The sequence below is a fragment of the Amia ocellicauda genome, chromosome 9 (assembly GCF_036373705.1).
Source record: "Amia ocellicauda isolate fAmiCal2 chromosome 9, fAmiCal2.hap1, whole genome shotgun sequence".
Taxonomy (NCBI): Eukaryota; Metazoa; Chordata; class Actinopteri; order Amiiformes; family Amiidae; genus Amia; species Amia ocellicauda.
The window spans coordinates 8,769,666-8,797,639 of NC_089858.1; the positions used below are offsets into that span (position 1 = coordinate 8,769,666).

Below are 27,974 nucleotides of genomic sequence, written 5' to 3' on the forward strand. Positions count from 1 at the left end.
CAAATACTTATTTCCCTCAATAACATGCAAATCAATTTATAACTTTTTTGAAATGCGTTTTTCTGGATTTTGTTGTTGTTATTCTGTCTCTCACTGTTAAAATACACCTACCATTAAAATTATAGACTGATCATTTCTTTGTCAGTGGGCAAACGTACAAAATCAGCAGGGGATCAAATACTTTTTCCCCTCACTGTATGGCTGGGATGATAGTTTTCTCTCAGCAGGGTCTATAAATTGGTAAACTCTTGGATCCATTTTGCTAATCATCTCAAGATTTCTACTCACGTGTGTTGCTTAAAAGTGTGAGCAGCGGTCAGAGATCTGAGGAAACTAAAACTGGCAGCTTTCTCTCAACTCTTTGTCACTTATGGGCTGGGCACAGTATGGACATATTGTGTCTACTATAATTCAAATGGCTTGGATTCATTTACACCGTTGAGCTTTAACGGAATAATTGGAAGCATGTGTGGACATATTCTTGCTTATTGGCTGAAATATCTGAAAGATCCTGAAAGAAGAAATAGTATGGCCAGCACTTAATCCTGTTTAGCCTCTCCCTTTGATAATTTAAGACTAACAGCAATAGACACAAAAGGAGGCTAAACTACTTGTGTATTTGAATGACCAGGTGTACAAAGTGGGAGGGATTGTGTATACGTGCCTTTCCAACATATTGCATTGTATTTAAGCACATGATGATGTTCCAAAACAGTAAAATACCTTATTTAAAAGCAATAGTTGGAAATACATTTAAAAACTCTCTGAGCAGTTTGTAATCTCTAGAAAGTTATTTTGTGAGCAAACGTCTAACAGGAACAATGAGGGAAATGAATGCAATCAGAGAGCTGACCCGATCACATATTGTAAGTCGCCCTGGACAAGGGCATCTGCTAAGAAATAAATAATAAAAGAGTTGTTAAAGTGATGGATAGGCTATACACATTTTTGGGCTGTACTTTCCCTGACATGATCCAAAGACTGAATGGGATGAGGTTCAGTTCAGGACAGAGATACTTAAAGTAAATCTCTGCAACCTGCTTTACTGTGTACATATTCAATTTGTATTCAAATGTAAAAGATTTGACCAGTAAAGGAACAGGCTGTGGTGATAAAGCTGCACACTGGGCTATTGTGTTATCAAATTTTCTGACATGGCTCAGGTGCAAACACTGTTTATAGGTCACATCCATATATTATACACTCACCTAAAGGATTATTAGGAACACCTGTTCAATTTCTCATTAATGCAATTATCTAACCAACCAATCACATGGCAGTTGCTTCAATGCATTTAGGGGTGTGGTCCTGGTCAAGACAATCTCCTGAACTCCAAACTGAATGTCTGAATGGGAAAGAAAGGTGATTTAAGCAATTTTGAGCGTGGCATGGTTGTTGGTGCCAGACGGGCCGGTCTGAGTATTTCACAATCTGCTCAGTTACTGGGATTTTCACGCACAACCATTTCTAGGGTTTACAAAGAATGGTGTGAAAAGGGAAAAACATCCAGTATGCGGCAGTCCTGTGGGCGAAAATGCCTTGTTGATGCTAGAGGTCAGAGGAGAATGGGCCGACTGATTCAAGCTGATAGAAGAGCAACTTTGACTGAAATAACCACTCGTTACAACCGAGGTGCAGCAAAGCATTTGTGAAGCCACAACACGTACAACCTTGAGGCGGATGGGCTACAACAACAGAAGACCCCACCGGGTACCACTCATCTCCACTACAAATAGGAAAAAGAGGCTACAATTTGCACAAGCTCACCAAAATTGGACAGTTGAAGACTGGATAAATGTTGCCTGGTCTGATGAATTTCGATTTCTGTTGAGACATTCAGATGGTAGAGTCAGAATTTGGCGTAAACAGAATGAGAACATGGATCCATCATGCCTTGTTACCACTGTGCAGGCTGGTGGTGATGGTGTAATGGTGTGGGGGATGTTTTCTTGGCACACTTTAGGCCCCTTAGTGCCAATTGGGCATCGTTTAAATATCACGGCCTACCTGAGCATTGTTTCTGACCATGTCCATCCCTTTATGACCACCATGTACCCATCCTCTGATGGCCACTTCCAGCAGGATAATGCACCATGTCACAAAGGTCGAATCATTTCAAACTGGTTTCTTGAACATGACAATGAGTTCACTGTACTAAACTGGCCCCCACAGTCACCAGATCTCAACCCAATAGAGCATCTTTGGGATGTGGTGGAACGGGAGCTTCCTGCCCTGGATGTGCATCCCACAAATCTCCATCAACTGCAAGATGCTATCCTATCAATATGGACCAACATTTCTAAAGAATGCTTTCAGCACCTTGTTGAATCAATGCCACGTAGAATTAAGGCAGTTCTGAAGGCGAAAGGGGGTCAAACACAGTATTAGTATGGTGTTCCTAATAATCCTTTAGGTGAGTGTATATCCATATATTGTGACTATATATATATATATGATATAGGTGCTAATTTGATTTAATTATTTGATTATGTTAATTACACAAACCTTTTATTAAAGGTATAAAGCCTATAAACAATGGGACCACCACCTAGGCACAACCATAACATAAAACATGGCCTTCCAACCAAGGCAATTTGCAGGTCTTTGGACCACTTCTCTGGAATAAGCCGGACCCAACACGACCGCTAGCTAACATATCAGCCTTTAAAAGAGCTGAACACAAATATTGTGGTTTTGTATGTATGCTACTGTGTATAATGTGTGTGCTTCTGTGATGTGTTTGGTTGTGCATGTGTGTGTGTAATGATGGCTATTCTGTGTATGCTTTTGTGTGATGTGTTTTTATCTAGATGGCTGTCACACGAAGTGTAAGTTGTTACTGATTCTATGGAAGCCAGAACTCCAAGTAAAACAGTTACAAATGTTACTGAGTGGACTATCCTGGCTAAATAATATAAATAAATAAATAAATAAATTGAACTTTATATACAGCAATCATTTGCATTTAATTATTTTCGGTAAAATATTCCATTAAAACAGTATTATGCGATGGCTGTTGCGATGCATGCCGGGACCGACGTCGTACCTGTTGGACGCTCGACCAGCTGTGCGTAAAGACGTCATGACGCACAGCGGCCACCCGGGGAATGCAGGGCTGACTCGCACGCCCAGCGGAAATGGCGTCATTGGTGAGCAGAAACGGTGTCTTGCTTTTGCCTTTTTGTTTACGTTTATAATTTAAGGGTTTCCACTTATTTGTATCATTGATATTGATTTATTATTATTATTATTATTACTACTACTTCTAAAAAATACAGCATGTATATAGAAGCCAGACAAATTATAAACATTAACTTGTAATGGAAACCATGTTGAGGTTTATAAAGCAAAGGCGCTTGAAATGTATTTATTTTACACAGTGAACTTAAAGACAACCTAGAAAAGCATTTAAAGCACGATTGCAAAGTGTCACGGGTTATTATCTATTAGGTTGTCTAATTGAAATTACATTCAATTTAGATGGGCAAGTACTAACATTTTGTTTAATCAAAAAATAATATCAAATGTGCATCATACTCTTTATTTTTTATTACAGTTGTACTATTGTTACTTTCTGTTTTAATTAATGAAACAATTACTATAGTTTTGTTACCCTTGTAAAGTTGTGTATAATGTAGGCCTAGCCATGTTTGTATAAAGTTTGTAAAACTTTGTAAGTTTACACAGTAGTACATGCATATCTGGCACCAGCTATAGGCCATTTTCCAAAAATGTTACCAATACAGTGGCCCATTAAACAAAATATTTTATTAACATACTATGTACAGATAAGTGCATTTATTAACCATTACAATTTATATTAAATATTTTAGGGTCTTTTTTTTATTGCACATCCAGTAATAGGTGTCTGGTTGTTAAGTTTAGGCAAGATGCTCCTGGCAATATGTAAATAAAAAAGACAAGCCAATCTTCTTTTTTTACTGACATCTTCTACATTGTATATTGCCAAGCAAACATTTTTGCATTGACAGTGAAACATGGTCACAGTTTCTCCTGCATCTGATATCCATCTCATAAGCAGAACGACAAAACGACTTACAAAACGTAAGAGCGTTATAAAAGTGCAATACAGTCTAGAATTGCAGATTAAAGCATAGTACAAATTACAAGTTCTAAATCACATAAGTGCATATGAGAAATAGTTACAGTTAATACAAGTCCTACATCCTAGATTTGTGAGCTAATAATTACAGACAAGATGTGAAGTCTTAGTTCATAGCTCAGGGGAATGGGGCATAGGGGTAAACAATATAAACAACATGAGTACTAGCAATGTAAAAACTTGTTTTTACAATGAAAACTAGATAAAGTGCAATTTAACAGAAGAGCTGAGCCTGACAGGGGAAAAACAGCTAAGTTACAGGTACAGTCTGAATAGGTGTGTCAGGGACTCTGCTGTCCTGATTTCAGTGGGAAGGTTGTTCCACTACTTAGGGGCCAGGGATGAAAAGGAGTGTCTCTGGAGGAAGGGGAGTGCAGAGGAGGCATTAGTCTTCTGGCACCTGAAGACCGGAGAGGTCTGGAGGGGATGTACGGGGGGTTGAGGGTCTGAAGGTAGCTCGGTGCAGTCTGGTCGAGACAACGGTAGGTGTTCTTTATAATCCTTGTGATGACAAAGACACTTACCACAGGTACTTTCACCAACAATATGCGGATTGAGGGAGAGTGGGATAAGATAGCCTACTTGAAAAATACAAATAAAATGTATTTTTCCTGTCATTCAGGAGTTGAAAGTTGGTGTTCTTGTGCCACATAAATAATTTCCTTTGTGGAGATTAGCTAAACAACATTGCTATTTGCTAAACTGACATAATTTTTAGAGCTTTCAGGATACTTGTGATTTTTTTTATTTCTCAGGGTTTGGCTCTTGATGTAAGTATCTTTCGCCCACATATGGGCGTTGCTAAGCAACAGACGGAGGGTACACGGTGGATATGACGACATATTGTTTATTTTATTGCCATGGCTAACCCCAGGAAACTTAAGACGACGATCCATCTTGCAAACAAGTCAATAATTGAATACTGCGTATTGGGCAACAATAAAAACAATTCAAGACATATTATTGATTTGTGATCGTTTGGGGTTGTGGAAACATCCCACTTTGACGAAGAATGCTGTAGGATCTTCATTTGGTCATTTCAAAAGAGCATTGTGCTGATGTGGACATTGTCGTGGGGTTTTAGTCTCTTCTTGGAAGGGTGCCTCTTTGTGGTCAAACTGTTTTTCCCAATAATAAAGACTTATGAAGGTTAAAAAATTAGGGATGCTCGTGCTGCCAGATTACTTGCCTGCTGTCTTTGACTCTCTTTGAATTAACTCTTGTTTTCCAAAGGTACATTTTATTTGCCTGCTAAAATCACCACTTTTCCTCAGGAAAGCTTTTTTGTTTTTAATGCAGACTTGGCCCAAAGTTCATATGAATTTTAAGTTATGTCCTGTATGTGTATGGTACTGAAAAAGCCATTATTTTAAACAGGAAATGAATTAGTATTCCCTATTTTTCCCCCTCTAAAACCTGGCACTAAACAGAGACAGATTCCTGAATGTTAGCAGCTGCTCCTTTTATATTTTCAGCTGGTTTGCAGAAGAACCACTGTATTAAACTGTCTGATACGAATGAGCACACTGCTCTGTGTCAAGGTCCCTTCAGGAATCTCTCTCACAAACACAATATCATGCCAAGTCATTTAAATACTACAGGGAGCCAGCATATTCTTTTACCATCTAAATAATGTCCTTAAATCTACTGTAACATCTAGATGGTTACATATCACCAAAAACTCCCCTTTTCCTTCCAGAAACAACTTGTGTGCCAGTTATAACTGCTTGATAATCCATTCAGACGGCCATATAATATGATATTTGATTTGGGCAGCTCATCTGTTTACTTTCTATTTCATATTTAAAAATGCTTGCCCAACAGAAGGCTCCTTTTTAGGGGGCTGTGCTACCCTGGTTTTCATGGACTGAGGACTACAAATGATGCAAGGCAGCACATCGGCAAGGAGAGTTATAACAGCCAACTTGATGTGAAGATGTTAGGTTGATCCAGAGGAAGAGGAATGACGTAGAAAAGTAGGTGGCAACATAGGTGGTCATACACTGAAAAATTGAGAGGAGGTCTGATAGGAAAATGGAGGACGAGTTTTCTGGTGGCCCCTAGCAACTATTCAGCTTGCTGGCACAGAATGGCTTCTGCAATCTTCAACCACACAGGTGGCAACAATTCACAGTGCTTGTTGGCACAGCTGGTTCCATCCTTAAGAATGAGCTGGGCTCCTTAAATGTGATGAACAGCACTGTATAATTGTAATTTGTGTTGTTTGAAGGGAATGAAAGGGTTGTTCAGATGGCAAAGAGTGAGGGGGGAACAAAAGGTCCTCCTGACTGTGGGCTGACAACATAGTTTTCATTATTCATTATCAATGGCCAAACGTATTCGTTTTTCATTTTATGCAGCGTTTTATGTTGTTGACAGTGTGATAAAAGCTTGTAATCACGAGCTTTATAATGACTTTCTATTGATTACCCCTTTTGTTAACGGCACTCAGCACCACTGACTAAAAGATTACTGAACATTAGGATTACACAAACCTCCCTGTAACTGGCAAACAAACAAATAAAAAATCATATTCATCCTCAGGGACATCAAATTATATATGAGGTTCCATAGACAATGAATGTGCTACTTAGGCTAATATTTTTTAGGTATGAAAACATGGTTGCAGACTGACATATGATTTAGCTAAATAATGTTATTATGAGTGACAACTTATTCAGATAACATAGATACTCATAATAATAATATAATAATAATGAAAGTAACATACATGAGTTGTTTTAATAATAATAATAAATCAAAACAATAATCAATTGGACACAGGTTTATCCATGTACACAGCTCATATCTAGTGTTATATATTGAGTGATAAGGCTGTGTTTCCTATGCAACATAGGAAAGGGCGTTTAAAGTGTGAAAGCATAGTAAAATGCACTGAAAGAAGAGCTCCAAATATAACTTTAGGTAACCATGTTCTAAATAAGAACATCCTTGGAAATGTCAAAAGATCAACACCTGCTCTACCCAATGTGTTCCAGTTGTCACAAGTGTCACTGCTTTTTCCTTGCACTTTTACTAGAAAAGTACATATCTTTCAATTAATTTAGTTTGCCCTCGAAAAGAACAATTATACATACATTATTGATCTAAGGTTACCATATGGATAATATAAATATAAACACACACATTACTTTTATGATGGGTTTCTTATATACTCAGATGATTAAAAACTGCAGCTGATTTCAATATTTAATGTATACTATTTTAACATAATACTTTAATAACTGTCGTGCCATCAGTTCAATGCATCTATAATTAAACTATTAATCTAACATTCTATGATTACTAATTGTAACGCAAAACCAAATCGTGATGGATCAGTTTTGCTATGTGATTGAACGCAAATGCGATGCTTTGTGCACAACTGTGTTATGGAGTAGTAGAGTACAAACTCATAGTTTGAATCCAGTACTGCAGTGCTGGTTCTGCTTTCCTGTTTGTTTGTTTTCTGGAATGTAACATGACAAAGCTGTAAACCTTTACAAACGCTTACAACACACTTAACCCGATTAAACGTTGATAAAGTTTGCGTTTCCCGCTGCAAACGCCTCTTTTGGGGAGAATGAATTTGGTTGGAGGGCAGGGACGCGAAAGCAGTCGGTGTCTATCTAATACAAAAAAATATTCTATCTTGGGATGTAGGGGGTGAAACTTTCTCCAAACTTTTTTTCCCCCTGCTCCATCCAATGAAGAAGGCGGATTTCCTTCTTGGGAATTCTGATTTGCTGGTCTTTCTGGAGCATGTTGTGAATGACAGTCTCCGGAAAACTTTTTTTTCCCTTTATTTCCAAGATCCTTCAGCGCCGAGTCAGAGAGGGGGCATCACTTCTGATCATAGCCTCAGAGTCGAGCAGATCAGAAGACCGGAGAGGGAGAGAGAGAGAGAGAGAGAGAGAGAGAGAGAGAGGCAGGGCGCCCCATCCATGAACTAACCCCTGGTGGAAGCCAGCCTTGCAGAAACTTATGGCTGTATGAAAGTAACTTTCTTTTTTTCTTTGTCTGGGATCTTGGCTACGATTACTCTCCTGAACAGCAGTTATCACAAGTACTTTGTTTTTCTAATCCAAAATTAATCGATCCACATTTTTTTTGTGGACGTAGATGGTGGTCATGGATACCCATATAAGATGGAAAATAAAACGTTGGATAAGTGACTTGCACCTTACTTTAGCCATAGTTCTTCTGTTTGTAACTTCGCAAGCCAATTCAGGTAAGTGGCACCACGTTATAACTATTCTTTCACTCTGCAGACTTCACTGATCAATGGTTTGTTGTAACTAAAGTTCATGTGTCCAAATCCTATTCTAGGTACTATGTTGCATGCACTAAGCGACAGGCCGTTTCTTTGCTACAGAAAATGGGGTCTGGATTGTTCTAGTTTACAAAACGTTTGTTTAGTTTTGTCTAATGCATTCCAAGCTTTATTTTCCTGAGTAGGTATGATTGGGGGCCCTCTATGGGCTTTAAACAACGTTTTCACAACGTTCATTTGAACTATTTTCTTCCCCAGTAGGAATGCCTGCACTTTCCCCGAGCATAAATATAGGTGATGGTTTTAGATCGTGCACTGAAATGTCATTTTTTGCTGGTGCAGGCAGCTGAAAGAAGTGTTTGCAAGATGTGCAGCTTCCAGTTTTGTTGCTAAACTTCAAAGGAATGTTGCTGCCCACCAGCTTTTCTTTTCTTTTGCTCTCCACTATTGAACCTGGAAACCTGCGCCACCTATTGTACAAACTGTACTGAGCTTTGTTGAAGAAATACATCTAGACATTAATAGTCTATTAGTTTAATTCCCATGTTTTAAGAATACGAATTAAACGCACATACTTTTGGCGCAAGTGCTTTAATTTTTCTTCTGCTTGGACTATGGTATAGTGGGACCAGTTCATAAAGGCAGTCCAAACGTTTAGCTTCATTTCCCATATTTAATAAAGAAGCAAACAAACCAAGACATAAATAGTTCTTAATCAGTATTTGTAAAATAACAGTAAATTAAGTTTAATTTAATATGATGTTCTAAAACATTTATTCAGTTATAAATAGATCACAATTATACATGAAATGTGTTAATTTTAAAATCTAAGGGACAGTGTTCAGAAACTTGTCACATTACTACCTCTTCAGTATCTTATTATTATTAATTTTTTTTACTTACAATTATACAGCACCTATGTTATGGTATATTGGTGGCAACTCAATGAAAACTGTAAGTTGTACTGTCTTTAAGGAGTGTCTTCTGTTTTTTGTACTTTTTGTAAAATGCAAAAATAAAAAACTTCTAAATACAGCTCTTATGGGACCCCACTGGATCAGAATCTAGACAGGGAAAAATCCAGACTGCCATGGGGGGTTTACATACCTGGTTTCCAGAAAGAAGAGTGTGCAGTGAATTAGAGACGGGTGTGAACTTTGTTATAACGGTGCAGGGTGTCTTTTTAAATTATTTGAGAGACATTTGAAAGATCAAATTGCTTGTTGAAAACTTTATTGAAAAAGGTAACCAGACAGAAATTATTATTTCAATGTGTATATGCATGTTTTAATTAATTGAAGTTTAAATTGGCTTTAAGTGAGGATTCTTTGACTAAAGCGAGCAAAACGTCCTCTGAAGTTTCGTACTGGCATTCACAGTAACTGCAAACATTTTGCCAAGACTTAGATGGGTAACATTGCCTGGTCAAAGCCCGGTATGATTATGAACAGCACAGCTGAAGGCAGCAGGGTGGAGTTGACTGCATGTCTGTTTAATAGGTCAGTCACTTTAACTGCACAGAATGGCTTTTAACACTTTCCTAGCAAAAATGCTTTTGATGATAAAGAACAGAATGGTCAACTTAAGTGGGGTGGCACAAGCCTTTTTTTTTTAAATCAGTCTTGGATTTCTAGATAAAACGAAGATGGAAACTAGATATTATGTTGAAAATATGATGAGTAAAGCATGGAAAGGTTCCTTGAGGATACATTCCAGAGAATATAATGCTGGAGAGAAGGAGTGAGGGAGAGGGAGACAGGGGGAGAGAAGGTTTAAGGGTGGAACTGACTAGAGTTCCTTAAATGGCTAATCAGTTTCATGTGTCTCTGCCTGCTGTAATATGTAAAGGAATGAAAACCACCCCTTTTGGAAAATCTGTACAGTCTCATTCCCCTTTTTAAATAAAATCAAGTACTGCAATTATCCCAATGTATTGCGTGGCATCAAAAAACATTTGAAGACTAATTGTTTCCTACATTATTTCAGTGTTTCCGTTTAGGCTTGCATTTCACAAGGACATCTAAATTAAATCAAGTGTACAAGATCTTTCAGCCACACATTTTGAAGAAGTTGAATAAATGTTAAGTTAACCAAGAACTAAATTTAAAAAATGATCCAATTGATGATGGTTATTTTTTAACTGCAAGTCCTAACACCTTTTCCATCTGGTTCCAATTTAGGCATTTCCTTGAGGGTTGATGGATAGCACTTTCTTTGCACTATTGCAATGACAGACGTTTTTTTTCACTGCAGAACCCACTGAGACATGACTGTTTGTGTTGGCTCCTTGCATGGTGATGTCATCATGTACCTTAGTATGAGTTGACTATTCCAACATCCTTAAGTGATTGTTTGAACAGTATGTGTAGATAATAATCCCTACAGAAACCGACTGGCTTCATGTAGTAAAGCAAGTAATGATTTAAATGTACTTTTTCAGATTCAAAGGAAAAATTGAAACAATTGGAATATGTCAGTATGTTACAGGAATCTGGACAGTATATCTCAGTCTGGGGAAAAAAAAAAAAATGTCACTGGTGACTAGACTTGGAACTCTTCACCACAGTGTCCCAACCCTGATGTATGCCAAGTCATTGGCTTTTTTCCAGAAGAAGTATCTTGCAGGTACAGGACACACACTCTGGTCATGACTGTTTTATATCTAGTTTTTATGCATTCTGGAGGGGAAGGAACAGGATGAAATGGAGAAGACAGACAGTGCAGGTTATTATTGGACTGGGCCCCAGACATGAGATATTCTTTGGATTGTTATGAATAAATATTGGACAGTAAATCGGTGAATGTGGAAAAGCAAATATAGAAGCAAGACAATCCTTGGATATCTGCAGCCAGAAGAACCAAGGCTTCCTTAAGTACTTCTCCTCCCTGTGCCATGGCTTAAAATGCCCATGTGCCTTCAAAAAATAGCTTGTGTAGAATTTAGAGGGCTTTCCTAGCTATTTTTAACCTAAGCTCACATGATGCTTCAGATGACTGCAATGGGATTTTAAATATGTGACTCTTTTAAGAACCTTCACACTTTCTGTGACCAAATCAAATGTTCGTGAATTGTAACCCACCAGAAGGAGTGCAGCAGTTTTACATGTATTCATAGTTTTTTCTCCTGGTAAGCTGAAATATCCTACAGTTGCAATGGAATGGGCCACACTTGGCTAGTTTCTCTCATGTTTTTTTTGTTTTGTTTTGAAAATGAAACAAGAGCATTAGACAATGATCAAGCAGAATCACTTTCACCTGGATTGTGAGAGGAAGCTTAGCTTAATTAGGTGTGTGCTTTAGTTTTTTGGTGGTCTATTGATTCCTGCTGATGTCTCAGCTGGGTTTGATCCCATAACCAAATAAAGAGAACCTCAAAGCGAAGTCTTTGACAGCTATGTGGAAGCCTTGTCACTAAAAGTGGCACGTAGTACAACCTATCCAAACATCCTGAATATGTAGTTCAGATATCAAATATTGTTCAGCATTGCCAATTGGAGTTTTTTGTGACAGAGTAATTTGGTAAAATATCTTTAACTTCACACTTCTTCTATAAGTAGGTTGCTGGATCAAGACTTTGTACTGGCTTGACACTTGAAAAATACAAAACAGAGAGAGACTGTTATAGGCTTTATGGCTTTATAATTTAATAAAAAAAGACCACTGGACTCAAAGTAATGGCAATCTTTGAAGATACAAAACCTCCTGACATGAGTGATGTCTTTCTGTTATGTTGATTTGACCTAATGTTACTGACCTAAATAAATAAATAAATAAATTGCAGTTTTGCTTTTAAAAGCAAATTGAGTAGATGGTTTTTCCTAGAATTTAGTCACATATAGTATCATAATAAAGCCCTGAGGGAATTACTTCTGGAGTAGGAGATATTTTTTTTTAACTAACACAGACATTGCCCACAGAAACAACATGAAAGCTGGGGTGGGGCAGGAGATATACTTTTACACTAATTATGTTGAGAGATTTTGGCAGGCCAGAATTTTTAATTTGGCTAACACCCCCACTGCAGAAATATGATGTGATATCTTGAATGCCAATGTGGACCCATGCTTGGTGTAATGGCTCATTTCAAAGTAGTGTGGTGTTTTAAGTGGTAACATTCTCCATGGCTATGTGATTACACATTAATCTGACAGACATGGCCAAGCTGTTTAAACAAAAAAGCTGAAAACAAAATGTAATAAAAAAAATAAATAGAAAAATACATTATATTACTCACCATTAGAAACTTATTGGTGCATTTTTTTCTAGCTTTCCTGCTGGTTGATTGGCAACTTTTTATGAGCTCTGAGCTTTCAAATGGTGTTGTAAAGGAAACTCCTTAGGACATGCTGCTGGTGTGTGTCCATCAAGGGAAACACATTTTACAAATGCATACTAATAAAGGGAGTCTTTGAATGCATGATGATTTTTCTCATTTCATCACTTCTATCCCACTGTAGTATCCTCCCTCTTAATATTGCACAATTAAAAATGACTCTATATCCTTCACACTTTTCTGCAGCACACAAACCACATGCACCTTTAGAAATCTGGTCAACATTTCAGGAAAAGCCAAAACAATGGTGGACATGAAAACCAGCAGCACACAATGAAAAATGTGTCTTTATCCAGATTACATCATCATTTTGAGTATTGTTTAAAAAAAAATAAAAAAAATAATAATAATAATAAAAAAAAAAATATATATATATAATCAAAGATTATAGTTGATGCCAGCTTTTCCCTCCAGTTAACATGCAGTTGTTTTTTAAACTTTAATTGACAAGTTGGACTGATATTACCCTCATAAAAAACAAACTATGAAACACATGAAAGTCCCAGAACCATAAAAACAACAGCCCTGTGAACAATATAAGAGGCACAAATGGTGCTGGCTTTTGGTTGGTTGTAATTCCACGCGCCAAGCATTCTTAAAACTGTGGCATATAACCCCTGGGGTTTTTAAACTGGAAAAGACTATACTTTTCTTATTTGCTTTTGAAGCCCAACCTTAGTTTTCCCAAATGAATGCCTTGTCGCATTGGGCCGGCATCCCTGTAGATGATCCTTTCATTATATATCTGCAATAATTAAAGGGAGGAACAAATGCAAATGCTATGTTACCAAATAAAGAGCACACTTTTGCTTTTGTAAAATGCGCCTTAATGATGGGGCTCCTTTGACTGGACACCTGCTTTGTAGGTCAACCTTTCCCTTGACACTTAAAGGGAAACTACAGTTTATTGCAAACTTCTTTTTCTACCTATTTTCTGGTTTAAGTGTATTGCCGTAATTACTTAATTGGTCTGTTCTTCCTCCATGCTTCCCTGTTTCAAAAATATACTTTTCCCTTCATACCTCCAAGTTAACCTCCATGGGAACCTCTCACTTTAGCTAAAAACACAACCATGGGTTCTTTCAATAGTGTTCAATAGTGTAGTAAAGCACTACAGTGTGTCTTGCCATGACTTGTTTGGCTTGTTTGACTAAAAATTGAGGTGGTTTGTTTTAAGAAGGTGATTTCTTCATTTGAAAAAGGTCTAGGGAAGCCCCTTTAATTTGAACTGCCACAAGGGTATGCTATGTTTATTGGGAAACATTTAAGTTGGAGCTCTTACACAGGGACCCACTTCTTAAAAAAGAAATAAAAACAACTTTTGGCCAGATATTCTTGTTATTTCAAAGCCATGGTTCACCTTTTGCCCTTCCTGAAAAAGGAGAGAGTACCTTTTTATTACTTATTTTATTTTATTTTATTTTTGAGAGCAGAGACTATGGAATATATTTGTTTTAATGCAACTTGATTAAAACTGCAACGAATACAGTTGATCCTGAATTACCCTGTAGTTACATTTGTTACAATGTCAAAGATAAATTAGTAACAAATGCTAATCTCAGGCTATTCATAATCTTTGTATAGAAACAATACATAAGCACCTCAGAAAGAGTGAAATATTATATATTTCTGTAAGTGATGACCTGCATCATAGGTTCAGTTGATTGGCTTTGGTTGTCCCACTGGTAGACAACTCAGTTATTTTCACATTTCAAAGAATGTTTTTACTTTTCCACAGTCTGTTATTAATAATTTAAATAAAGTTTTTAAATGGACTAAGCTGATCTAAAATGTAGAGTAGAAAGTTAATAAAGGTCTGGAACAGTATAGTCAATGTCAAACTATTTTATTCTTTGAATACCTTGTAAATGAGAGATTTGTGGACAGCATCAAAGCTACACCTGCATCACACCTTAAAGAGACATTATTGTAAACTCAAAAGTAATTAAAGTTTGGATCCATTCAGTCATATTATTATTTTTAATCATTGTGACTTTACACTCACCTAAAGGATTATTAGGAACACCTGTTCAATTTCTCATTAATGCAATTATCTAACCAACCAATCACATGGCAGTTGCTTCAATGCATTTAGGGGTGTGGTCCTGGTCAAGACAATCTCCTGAACTCCAAACTGAATGTCTGAATGGGAAAGAAAGGTGATTTAAGCAATTTTGAGCGTGGCATGGTTGTTGGTGCCAGACGGGCCAGTCTGAGTATTTCACAATCTGCTCAGTTACTGGGATTTTCACGCACAACCATTTCTAGGGTTTACAAAGAATGGTGTGAAAAGGGAAAAACATCCAGTATGCGGCAGTCCTGTGGGCGAAAATGCCTTGTTGATGCTAGAGGTCAGAGGAGAATGGGCCGACTGATTCAAGCTGATAGAAGAGCAACTTTGACTGAAATAACCACTCGTTACAACCGACGTATGCAGCAAAGCATTTGTGAAGCCACAACACGTACAACCTTGAGGCGGATGGGCTACAACAGCAGAAGACCCCACCGGGTACCACTCACCTCCACTACAAATAGGAAAAAGAGGCTACAATTTGCACAAGCTCACCAAAATTGGACAGTTGAAGACTGGAAAAATGTTGCCTGGTCTGATGAGTCTCGATTTCTGTGGACACATTCAGATGGTAGAGTCAGAATTTGGCGTAAACAGAATGAGAACATGGATCCATCATGCCTTGTTACCACTGTGCAGGCTGGTGGTGGTGGTGTAATGGTGTGGGGGATGTTTTCTTGGCACACTTTAGGCCCCTTAGTGCCAATTGGGCATCGTTTAAATGCCACGGCCTACCTGAGCATTGTTTCTGACCATGTCCATCCCTTTATGACCACCATGTACCCATCCTCTGATGGCTACTTCCAGCAGGATAATGCACCATGTCACAAAGATCGAATCATTTCAAATTGGTTTCTTGAACATGACAATGAGTTCACTGTACTAAACTGGCCCCCACAGTCACCAGATCTCAACCCAATAGAGCATCTTTGGGATGTGGTGGAACGGGAGCTTCGTGCCCTGGATGTGCATCCCACAAATCTCCATCAACTGCAAGATGCTGTCCTATCAATATGGGCCAACATTTCTAAAGAATGCTTTCAGCACCTTGTTGAATCAATGCCACGTAGAATTAAGGCAGTTCTGAAGGCGAAAGGGGGTCAAACACAGTATTAGTATGGTGTTCCTAATAATCCTTTAGGTGAGTGTATATGAGGTGTCAAATGATAGTCATTTTTCATTCAGTAAGCAAAATGGAAAAATGATAAAATGTGGAGAGTTCTTGGTAGATGTAAAGTGCTCTTTGTCCTTATGCACACATCTGGAGCAGATATGTGCCATTATACTCTGTGTATCAGAAATAAATATGTTCAAGATGTCTTTTATTCCTCTTTAGTTAGAGAGGGGACTACTAGAGCAAAGACAGTTTCACTTAAAAAAAAAAAAGAAATCAACTTACATTGGAAGGATTTCCAGATACCTCCTGGAATCATTGGCATTGTATTGCAGATGATTTGAGTGGACTATGCATGTCATAAAAGCCTACACATTTTGAGTTTGGAGAGAGTTATAAGTGTGAATGATAGACAACTAGGCATTTATAGACATATTAGAGGTCATCAGATGGAATTAAATCAAGTGCTGTTGGGTCTTGTACAATACATAAATAAATAATTACAAATCTAAGATTACTATGTGTTAAATGCTGAAGATAGTAGTACATACTACAGTATTTGGTTAAACATCATGAATATAATGGCTATATTTAGTTTGTCAGCTTAGGTTGGTTATTATCTCTGTGTGTGTGTGTGTGTGCATGCAGAAAATGCATTCATTTTTATGCAGTTTTTTTTTATATTTGCTTGAAAAAATGTAATTTACATAGTTTGCTTTTTGAAGCTTCCATTCTAATAAGGGTTAGACTAGCACTTAAAGACATGTTAAGATTCAATAATAATTAGATTATTCATAATAATAAAATATATACGGGATACTATGACAAGCAAGGATTCAAAGGGTTATTTCTGGCAGTGCTGCACTGCAAAACAAGAACAAACAAACCAGGAAACAACATAAGTACTAGTGAACAGTTATGTCAATAGCATCGATGATTATTGGCATGGAATGATGTCATTGTGACTTATATTTTAAACGCTGAGCCGAGTATGCAGAGGTTTGACTAAGAACTTGGAGCCGGCAAGGACAAATTCCTTATTCCACATTCCTAAATCCACAGAAGAAATTTGATAAGAAATGAAAGACTGTATTTCCTTATCAAGTTCAACAACAACTAAAAAAATCTGCATGGACCATATTGGGATGAATAACAACCAGCCTGCATGGCATTAACTGTTTAAGCTGATTAATCAATTTATTATAAAACCTACCATACTAGTGGGCACTGTGCCCATACAGTACATAAGTGTCAGGCCTTCATCACTCTACCCATCTTTCATTTTCCCCCATTTCTTTAAATGAGAAAAAATATCCAAGCTCTGAAATATTCTCTTATTGCAGTGAAGGGACCCTTTGTGTGTTTCCTGAGACAATAAAAAAGCATACAGAGCTCCTATTAAGAATCTCAACATAATGCTGCAGTGGACCTTCACTGCCATGATGCAGTGTATCTGATCTATGAAAAGACTCCTGTTAGACAAGGTTAAGAGAAGAGTGACACGGGGCTGATGGGAATTCCAACACATCCACTCCAAGTTGACTGGGAGACTGTGGGCCTTGACGGAAGTTCAAGATATAACAAGGTTAGGTAAAGAGGGAAGAAAGAACATAAACGACCCCTTTCCATGCCACATGCCAGGCTTTGAATTAGTCTGAATTTCAGTACCTTTTGTTCCCATGAGTTCAATAGTGTTCAGGCATTCATTGGGGCAAATTCAATAAAGTCTTCAACTGCTCAGAATACTAATACAAACTAGAAAGTATACATTAGGTTCCTTGAACCCCCCCCCAAACCCAAATGGTGATTTCTTTTTTTTTTTGCATGAGTTTTTAAATAAACAAGAATCCTTTGTCTATAGGAGTATCATAAACCTGGATATCACTGAAGCTCTGATTAAAAAGCACACTGCACGAGTAGATATGGTAGATAAGGCCCATGTAAAAACTTATCTACATATCTGTTTTTCATGGTAAAGGAAATATCAAAAGTTTTGAAGTTCAGAAAGCGTGTGCAGTGCACGGAGTTTAACTGGGTGGGTGTCCTTTACACATTGTGATTTAGAGTGGAGGAGCTGGCTATTTAAGGAGGGTGAAACATGAGATATCTGTGTTAACAGGTTCTAACTCTTGGAACTGATAGGAATTTAAAAAAAAACAGCAACTGAGATATATGAACCAAATTGGCACCAATGGAAATTTGGCGTAGCTCCGTCAGGCACGACTGAATGGAATTCATGGCTGAATGCTGGAATGTCATGTAATTTTATATCTCTATCACTGGAAATCTATGAATGATTTGACAGAAGAAGCTTCCGTAAATAAACAGTGTGTTGTGTTCTCTTCAGGATGGAAACTTGGAAGAAAGAAAAGCATTTTCTCTGAAACACATAGTGATATGATTGTGCAAATTGTCTTACTAAGCTGAGACTCTTCTTTACCAGTATTTATTATTTAAGCTGAGAACATGTCAGCAATAATATCTGATATCCACATCCACACTTTTAGTCTATCACTCATTGAAATCCTTTGACAGATGTTCACTGTAGATTGGGTGTCCCACCGTTATGCATTTTGCTTTCTTTAAATGATTAGTTTGACCATCTTTCACAAGGTCTGTAGTTAAGCACCTCTGCTGCAGACATATATGCTATTTGTTGCTGATGTCTTGGCAAAACATAGATATGGCTCCCAGGTCTTAGTTGAATTCAGAACAAATGTTGTCTACAAGTCTTACATCATTGCTTTCCTACAGAATCTACCACTTAGGTGCAGGGATTCAGGCAATGTCTGAAGTTTAATCACAAACAAGTCAGTATGGTAGCACAGGGGCTCTAAATAAATATCTGTCTGCCTTTCTTACAAGTCCTCTGTCACAAGTACCTTACAGCCATTTGGGGGGTTTCTAACAGGAACACAGGCTTTATAATAAAGACTATTGTTTCTCTCAAATCATGCTTAGCAAATGTTGCTTATTATACTAAATGCAGTTATATCATAAACATAAGGCACTTTTTAATGTATTGTGATGTAGTGACATGAACACAAATATGACTTTTTATTTAGTTATTTTCCAGATAGAGCATCTGATTTTTCACTACACTATGTTCAAGTTTTTTGTATAACCATTAATTGTATAACACGTTTTATGAGTGTTCTTGTTTGGCAACTCAGCTGTAATTTGTATGCATGAACTCAGTGGACTGTTAAGCATAATAATATGACTAACAACTGCTGGTTATAATGGTTGTAACTTATTGTGACTGAATTCAGCTTCTTTTTGATTTTGCCAAGTTGCATACATTTTCTTTCTTTACAGAAATGTATCCTTTCATTAGCAGAATCAAATAGAAAATATTATTGTATTATCAACCTTTATTCAACCTTGAAATCCAAACTGTGTGCAACAAATCTATATGTATGGCAATCCTGGCCGAATAACCAGTGGTAGATAAACTAGTGATAAAGCTGTGCTCTGTGGTATCTGCGGTATCTCAGTCAGACCGCGTCAATCCTTGACGCAACCTCTGGACACTGTTGTGCACATCACAAGGAAACTCACTTAAACCTGGATCAATAAGGCTTTTGTCTCTTTTACAAAATCTGCACCTTTAGATCAGTATTAAAAAGTGCTTCCTACACGGTGTAATCCAATGTATTAAATGTATTCTGTGTCAAAGCTTTAAGAGTAGTCATGGTTTACTGCCCCCCCCCCCCCAACTCCAGAAGTCAGGCCTGAAATGCTGTCCTCCCTGCGCCTAATGCATTCCCAAGATATCCACTGGCAGGCACTGACTTTTACAGAGTGGGCACCTCTGAATCTCGGGATCACTTATTTCAGGGCTATTGGGCTTCTCTGTGTAATACTACCACTAAGCCTGCCAGTCAATGGATGTCTGTACTCTGTGTAAACAAGCTATGGCTTCAGTCAGGTCCTGGCCCTGAGAGACACTTTAGGACCTATTGAATTCAAGGTAAAAGCTGAGTATTTCTTTTGGAAAATAGATGACTAATATATACTTAAGAAGATGGTTCTGTATCCCAGAAGGACAATAAATAAATAAATATAAAATTTTCAGTAGAACTATAGCTGTTACATCTTAGCCTTTGCTATACTGCCTGCTATTGACGAGGACAAAGCATCCAAGCACTTCTTAGTGCATGTTAGTTTGATGTGGAGTTACTCATCCACTGCAACTTCAATTCTTAGGCCCAACAATTCTTAGGAAATTAAGGATGCTATTGTAGGACCTGTTTTTCATCTAGCAACCACATTTCTATTGCATATACACAAATATTTATGTATATATCTATACATAATCCTTATTTTAAGTTTAGCCTTGTGTGAGCATGAGGTTAGTCTTGTCTGCAAGCCTACAGCTTAGTGAAACAGCTTCATGTTATCTCAGTTCAGGAGCCCAGCAGGCACTTTTACAGCTGCATGGGACAAGAGGAAAGTGGCATTTTATCTGGTAAGAATTGGGTAAATAGTGGTAGAAAACACGACTGTGACTTTATTTTTTATGGTGAAGAGATGAAAAAGCAGAGCAGCAGAAAAGGAAAAAAAAAATAGATGTTATCTGACAGTATAAGAAAAAATTGCTCGCCTGCAGGCAGACTGAAGCTGTCTATTGTGTGGGAATCGAGCGTGCCCTGGGACGAACAAAAGCAAGAGGCTGACAGACATGAAAAGACAGTAAAATGAGACTTTGGCTTTGAGGAGGCAGTGCAATTAGATATTACACAGCGAAGAGCCAAATTGCAGAATAGACAACTTCACTGTAGATTTTTGTTTTAATCATGGTTTCACATCATTGCTGTGTTTACTGTTCTAGAGAGTAAAAACCTTTTTTTTCAGTCTTTTTTTTAACTGCACCTTCACTTTGCTTTTTGAATTGTATTTTCACATGATGATGATGATGCATATTGCACTTTAGGCCTTTTCTCTCTCTCAATTTTCTGCATTTTCTCAATAACCATAATTCGTTGGTTGTTTTTGAGAGTGTTTAGTTGTTTTTTAGTTTCCTTTTTTAAATACTGTATATATAATTTTCTCTCCTTGTTAACCCACTCTGTAATTTCTGACATGTAATCATTTGTTAAACAAACCACAAATTTGCTTACAATTCAGTGGTTTTGTACCATGTTCAGGGATTTAGAACAGGAAAGAGTAACCAATGCATGTATATTTTAATGTATAGCTCTAAGCCACAAAGGAATATATATATATATATATATATATATATATATATATATATATATATATATATATATATTACAATTTCTGCAGGGAAATTCTGTGTTGTAATATAGCTCCCAAATATCCTTGATATGTTGCTGCAGATGTTATTTATCTAATTTGAAAATAATTGTAAGTGATTAATTGCTGGCATCAAGAAAGGCAGCATAACATCACAAAATAGGTTAGATTTTACTTCATAATATATAGTACCAATGCTACAGTCATCACTCATTAACATCAGTCTTGTAGAACTGCTCTTGACATTGAGCTTAAAGAAAATACTGAAAGTAACTTGTAATTGAAGGCCAGAACGATAATCACTTAGCAGGTGATCATTATATAGGGCTAGCCCGAAACAGCGCTTTCACTTTAGTCATCAGTTTACTGTACAACCAGAAAAGCTGCTACCCAGCAGGACACCAGCAGCTCATGAAAGTAGGACAGGAAGTCGTTGCCATAGAGATATGCGGAAAGATTCAACATATTTGAAAGGGATCTCCCGGAGAGATTGGGAATCAAGATTTGTGGCCAAAATCTCTACAATTTTGGTCTGTTTATCTTCCAACAATACAAAAGCAATTTATTTCAGTAATATTTATCTAACATTTCAGAAGATAATGTAATATAACCTTTCTGATACTCATCAAGTCTTTAACATTTTAAAACAAGCATTTTGGCACATGGGGTTTTGTAATTCACTTTATTTTCAATTTTTTTCATATAACTAAATACATTTAACACTGCCATTATTGATCTACAATGGAGTAAGCACTACATTACATTTGTTTGTAGCACAACAGTGATATTCCATCCTAAAATGTACATTACTACTGCAGAATTGTGTTCCAGTTTGCTATAAGTACCCTTAGAGCATGTTCTTGGAATACATTATGTGTAGTTTATTTTGTAGACCACAACTGACTCTGTGCATATCCAGTTTCTTGCTCTGTGCTGTTTGTTTCATGTATTTTGTTTTGGAAAAATTTTGCAAAATCTGAAACTGGAGGAAAGCATTTGGTAAATGGGGCCTGTCTTCTAATGATCCGTAAAAAAGAAATCCTATTGCAAGGAAAAAAATTTGGCATTTGGGAGCCTTAATAAATCGCCAGCTCTGTATAAACATTTCTTACATCGGGTCTTTCATAGATTTGACACTAGCCAGTTTATGTTGACTATTCTTTAAACAATTGCAAATTGTGTCTCCATTATTTTCTTTTTCAAGTGCATTAGCTAGCATGGTGAGAAATGCTGTTAAGGAGACACCCTTTGAATTAAACTGAATTGAAATGAAAAGCCTCTCAAAGTAAGTCCCCTATCACTAACTATATGGAGGTCTGAAAAGGACAACCAAGGCACTGGAATGATTATATTGCTTTTGTGTGAATAACAGAAGAACTGGAGAAGTTTAGTTGATGGAACATTCACATTCCTTTGCCACTGCAACGTGATAAAAGTGGCATTTAATGTATTGAACAGTAATGCCCAAGATAAACTGTGAAGCTCATTAGTCTAACTTGTTCTGTCGATGCCAGGTTTTGTTGCTTTTTTGGTTGTTTTCTTTGTGTGAGTTGTGTGTGTGTGGGTGTTTGTGTTTTCTTAGACAGTTAGATGTACAGCTGCCTCAGTGGCTACAAAAATGTCTTTAAAGCAAGGGGAAAAAAACATGACAAATCCTCATATCTTTCTGTAAGGGTTACAACACTTAGAATATGGTATTTCCTTAGGCCCCGTAACAAATAAAAACTTTTTAGGTTTTTTTAAACTCTGCATTTTTCTGAGACTTAATGCACTTCTGTAAATGCATTGCTCAGTAATACTACATTAAATGTAGCAAGCTTATTAATATAATGTGCATAACTAAAGATGACAAAGTATGTGTCTGCGGAAAAATATATGGTGTCAATTATCACACAGTCTCATTTTACCCTATTTGTGTATTAGTGAATACATTCCATCAACAACAACCTAAGGTCATTTTGTGGTGGTTGTAGGTTAATGGTTTGCTTTAAAAATGGGTTGATAGTTTTTTCCTCCAAAATAAAATAAGACTTGAGAAAATCAATGAACAACTTTGATCCCTCTACTGGGATTTTAAGCAGTGTATTATTTTTCCTCAAAGTAGTATCAATTCATTCTAAAGCCCACTTATATTTTCCACAAAAAACAAAGGAATCTGGTTGTTTTTGGCATTGTGTTATCAACTGTATTGCTTTACTGAAGTGAACACAAGAAGAATGGGCAGATCCAGTTCCGTTGGAAAAGATTGAGTGAATACACTGACTACTACATTTGTTTGGAAGAATCTTCCAAAATATACTACTAATAAAATATAGTAATATATACTACTTTGTGCTTTTCTGATATCCCTATTCATTACTGTTACTGTTATTATTATATCAGTTTAAGTTTGCATGGTACTTTTGCTCACTACTCACGTTGTGCATTACTTTGGTGCATGTGATTGTGCAGCATTTCAAGCTGTGTAGAAATGTAATATCATATAGTTTCTTTGAAATCCTTGTGGTTATGTTTATATATTTTGTTTGTCTTGGGTTGGGTAAGACATAGATGTCAATGAGTAAGATTTATAATCCCCTGCCAGAACAATCTGGACAACAAATAATGTATGGGTGTACTGTACTTGTTGGGAGATGGATATCAATATATGCAAAAGACATTAATAAGAATATTTCACAACACATGTTGGAGTGGTACCCCAGTGTGAGGTTCTTATTCATGGGATTTACATATCCTAAACAGTACTCCTCTGTCACTTGAAAGCTTCCTAAGAAGCATATTTCTCCAAACCTTAACTGCAAAAGATGGCTATATCTGTATTTGGTGTTTTTCTGTTGGTGTCATCAGGTAGATGGCAACCTTGAAAACACATCTCTGAATGGATACAACCTGACATTGTGAAAGTGACTGTGGTGGTTTTATACCTTTTCATGATGATAATGACAATTCATGAGCAAGTTACTTTAATACTTTTAGCAGCTATAGGTGATGCAAAATGCTATATTTATCTTTTTTTTTAGGTTCCTACTACTTGCTGTTTTAATCTCCAATGTGATTTTGTCCTAATAGTCCCATCTTCTAGTAGTGCATTGCCAGCTGTAGATGATCGAGATCACCATACATTATTGACCATCTCATGCATGAATATCTTCTAATCCAAAGTATGTTGTTCATTGTCTTTTGCTCAGCATCTTTATCATTCAGCCCAGGAAAGTGTAGAACAATTATCGCTGTCAAATGAATGTGACCAGTTGTCAGTCAAAGCAAGGGCCTTGAGTTTCTTCCAGTCACTCACTTCCATCCCCATCGTATCTGACTAATCTGAATTACTCGGTTGATTGCACACAACCACTGTTTTAGGGTTGGTTTAGTAATGATACATTGGTTCACCCTCCCATTCTCCTTATTGAATTAGGTTCAGAGTAATGTATCGAAATACACTATTTTTTACTCCTTTGTTGCCATAGAACGTGACCTTTGTGCTTTCTGACTAGTAGTTGTTGGAGGACTCGGTGGTTATTTATTATGAAGGCGTATCTCTATGCTGAAAGACAACTTACTGGAATTTGCCATAGAGAGAAATCAAAAGTAAACTCAAAATGATGTTGAGAAATGCCTGGTAGAATGGATAGTGAAGCCCTGAAAGACACTGGAGGATCCAAAGGAAGCAAGACTGGAGAAGAAAAAGCCATCTAGCTAAGCGAGTGTAGCCTCCGGAGTCTTGCTGTAAACCTAGCATTAAAAACGGCACCCCAGATGCCTGAGTCAGTTTTTCCATTTTAGTCTTCAGTGGTAGACAATGATTTATCTGTCCTCACTGCACAAGCCTGCTAAAGCTCATTCGACAGACAATGAAGTAAACCATATGGTATCCCCCCTGTTAAAATAATAAGCACAGAGCTGAGCAGATAAACAGAGATTGGAGTGCACAAGATATATATGTGTGTTTTTTTTCTCTTTTCTCTTTTTTTTCTTGAGCTTCTTGTGTCTGTGTGTGCCTGGAAGTTTTCATCTGATAACATTTTTATGGTATTTTGTTTGACTGATTGAAATCTCAAAGGAGAGAGGCGATGAATACAAGTTGGGTTGTTAGTTGATACTCCAGATGAGTGAACCAGTGGAAAGAAAAAGATGTAGAACGTTCCCTGCAAAATGGATATATGTCTTACTCTTGTAGTTGGAAGATCAAATACCATAGTCTGGGATAACCACAAAGACAAATAAAGGGTTGGAAAGTTTTTGTTGGCTATTGCTATGGCATGTAAAGCCATTCAGAATAGGTTAGGTCTTTATTCATACCACACTAGGTCAGTTTAATTTTTTTTACTTAGAGGAATGTTTGTTGCTATTTTATATTGATCACATTAATGATAGTAACACACTTTAGATTTAAACAAAACAACTAATAATAATCTTAAATTAATATAACCATTTATTTAGTAAAAGAAAAAAAAACTATTCAATTTGTCATCTCACAATCCCTAAGTGAAAGGCTATTTCTGACAGCATTGGCCATCAAACTACAACGACTGCCATTTTTAGGTACAGTTTGGTGGAGCTTGAAATAAGTAAAGTGGAAGAGAGTAGTAATCCACACAGAGGAGCCAGTGTAAACACAGTTGGTGTCTGGCTGTCAAGGCTTTGCTGCTTTAGAGTTCACACTAGACTTAAGTGGGGATTTTATAGCAAGTTAAGCGAAATAATTATTGGAGACCTCTTTACTGTTGGATATTGCATGGGACCGTAATTGCTATCAGAACTCTTGAAGTAAAAGTTAGAAAAACTAACCAGGTCACCATTCTAATCATGCCCTATGGCTAGCTATTACAAAAAAAACAAGATGAAAGTTAGCTGATTATTCTGGTTGATGGTTACAAAAAGATCTTCATATTAAAGCCTAGACCAAAATACAGATCAATTCAGATCATGAAATGAAATGAAAACTGGATTATAGTTTGACCCTTGGTGCTGCTGGCAACATTCTGAAGATCCGAATCTTTTGTTTGTGTAACTCTTTCCTTGCACATTGCATAGTTCCACAGCAGCAATACTTTCTGAAGGCTTATTCTGGCTGTGTATAATGCTAGTACATTTTGATTAATTGCAGCCGTTAATGATAATTATCCAGAATAACAGAATGTTTCAGTTATTTGCCAGGGTGACTTTTTGTGTTACCATTTTTTTCCCCGATTCCCTCTCATAATGGCAGGCTACCTGGCACTCCTTTTTTGGAGGCAGACTAGTCCACTGTGGTTTCCAGGAACAAGACAATTTTGTTTGGAAGTCTGTCTGAGATTTTTTTTTTTTAAATGAGTCAGGCTTTTACTTCACAGTCTTTTGTTCACAGAAATTACAGAACTCTTTGAAGGGACAGCGAGTTAAATGTAGCATGATTAATGTCCAGCCTCTTTATGCTAACAGTAGGGGTCGGCCGCACATTATCCAGCTTGTATGTTATTCTTTTTAATAGAAACCTTCTTTTTGTTAAGGTGTATTTGGAAAAATGAATATAACTATTGCAAGCTGATCGGCTGCAATAAAGCAGTCTGAAGCATACCATATTGTAGCTGATATTATGTTACAATTAATTCTGTCCTTTATTTGATTTCTCATTACGAAGCTAAGGCTCAGCTTGAATCAACAATGGAAAACCATCATCAACAGTTGGATTTGGAACTTGCTTTTGGCAGTTGGGCCTGGGCCTATATGTTAAAATAACAGGGTTTTGGTACATTACCCATTCAGAGTAGCTTGAAATTACCTTTCCAACAGATAATAACTTAAAATTCTACCTCTACTAAATGTGACAATAGCCAAATGGGGTATCATAGAGGGAAAGGCTGTTTTAGATCAACATTTTGTACTTTGTTTACGTCAAGATTTACTTTTTCTGCTTAAAGAATGCTTATTTACATATAAAATCCATGAATGTGTTTTTGTCACTAAAATTAGCAATGTACATCAATGTACATAAGAGCATACTACATTGTACATCATTTTATACACATTCTTGCACAGCCCTTATTCTCCTACCCTTTCCTGGAGGGATTAAATGAAACGGTTCATTCTTATTTCTATGCATTCGTAACCACTGACACTTGACAGTTGTTCAGTTTGTTAACTAATTACTCTTTGTCCACAGTTCTGAGTTAAGTATTTTGTGAAGAAACAAAGCTGGCTTAAAAAAAAAAAAAAAAAAGTCTAGAATGTTAATCCCGGCCTTTATAAACTCATAATTCAGTCAATTCGCCCCCTGCTCTGAGACACGGAATTGATTAATTTGAGTGGAACGAGGGTGGCAGCCTCTTGTTTTGTGGTGGACTTGGCGCCTAGCCCCAATAAGATTAAAGCCTGGCTGATGGGGCCAGTCATCTTGAGGAAAGTTTGATAAGAGAAGAGAAATGTGTGGTGATCATTATATTACCTTATTGTTTAGGCCACACATTTTAGACAAAATAGGTTTATAAGAGTCTAAATAATAGCAAACGATTTGAGTAATAGAACGTTTTGTAGCTCAACGGTTATTTTATGGCTGTCTTGGAATATTGCACTTTAAAAAGTTCATGTAAAATCCCTTCTAATTAAAGTTGTAAAATAGTGTTGAGACTTGTTACAAAGCCAACAGTTTGTAAGAATGATCTATTTGAATAGAACCTGCAACTTATTTTATTTGTCAATGCTACTGTAAATATTTTTGTCTAAGATCTTCAAATAAACCAGATTGTTATGTTTGCTATATTAATTGTGTTTTAGGTTGCCAGAAAACCATGTGATGAAAAATATGCCCCCCATCCAAGACTC

The 27,974-nt window shown here is 36.9% G+C and overlaps 1 protein-coding gene across 2 annotated transcripts in view; it reads left to right on the top strand.

The window, feature by feature from the left end:
* The first annotated feature begins 7,859 nt into the window (after positions 1-7,859).
* col5a1 (procollagen, type V, alpha 1) overlaps positions 7,860-27,974 on the top strand; it is a 125,784-nt gene continuing 105,669 nt past the window's right edge. The window contains exon 1 of one of the 2 annotated variants that reach the window (XM_066712992.1): positions 7,860-8,354. In XM_066712992.1, the coding sequence (XP_066569089.1) occupies positions 8,246-8,354 (109 nt within the window). In that variant the 5' untranslated portion in view covers positions 7,860-8,245. The remainder of the gene's footprint in view (positions 8,355-27,974) is intronic. The other variant, XM_066712990.1, reaches the window with a different exon arrangement.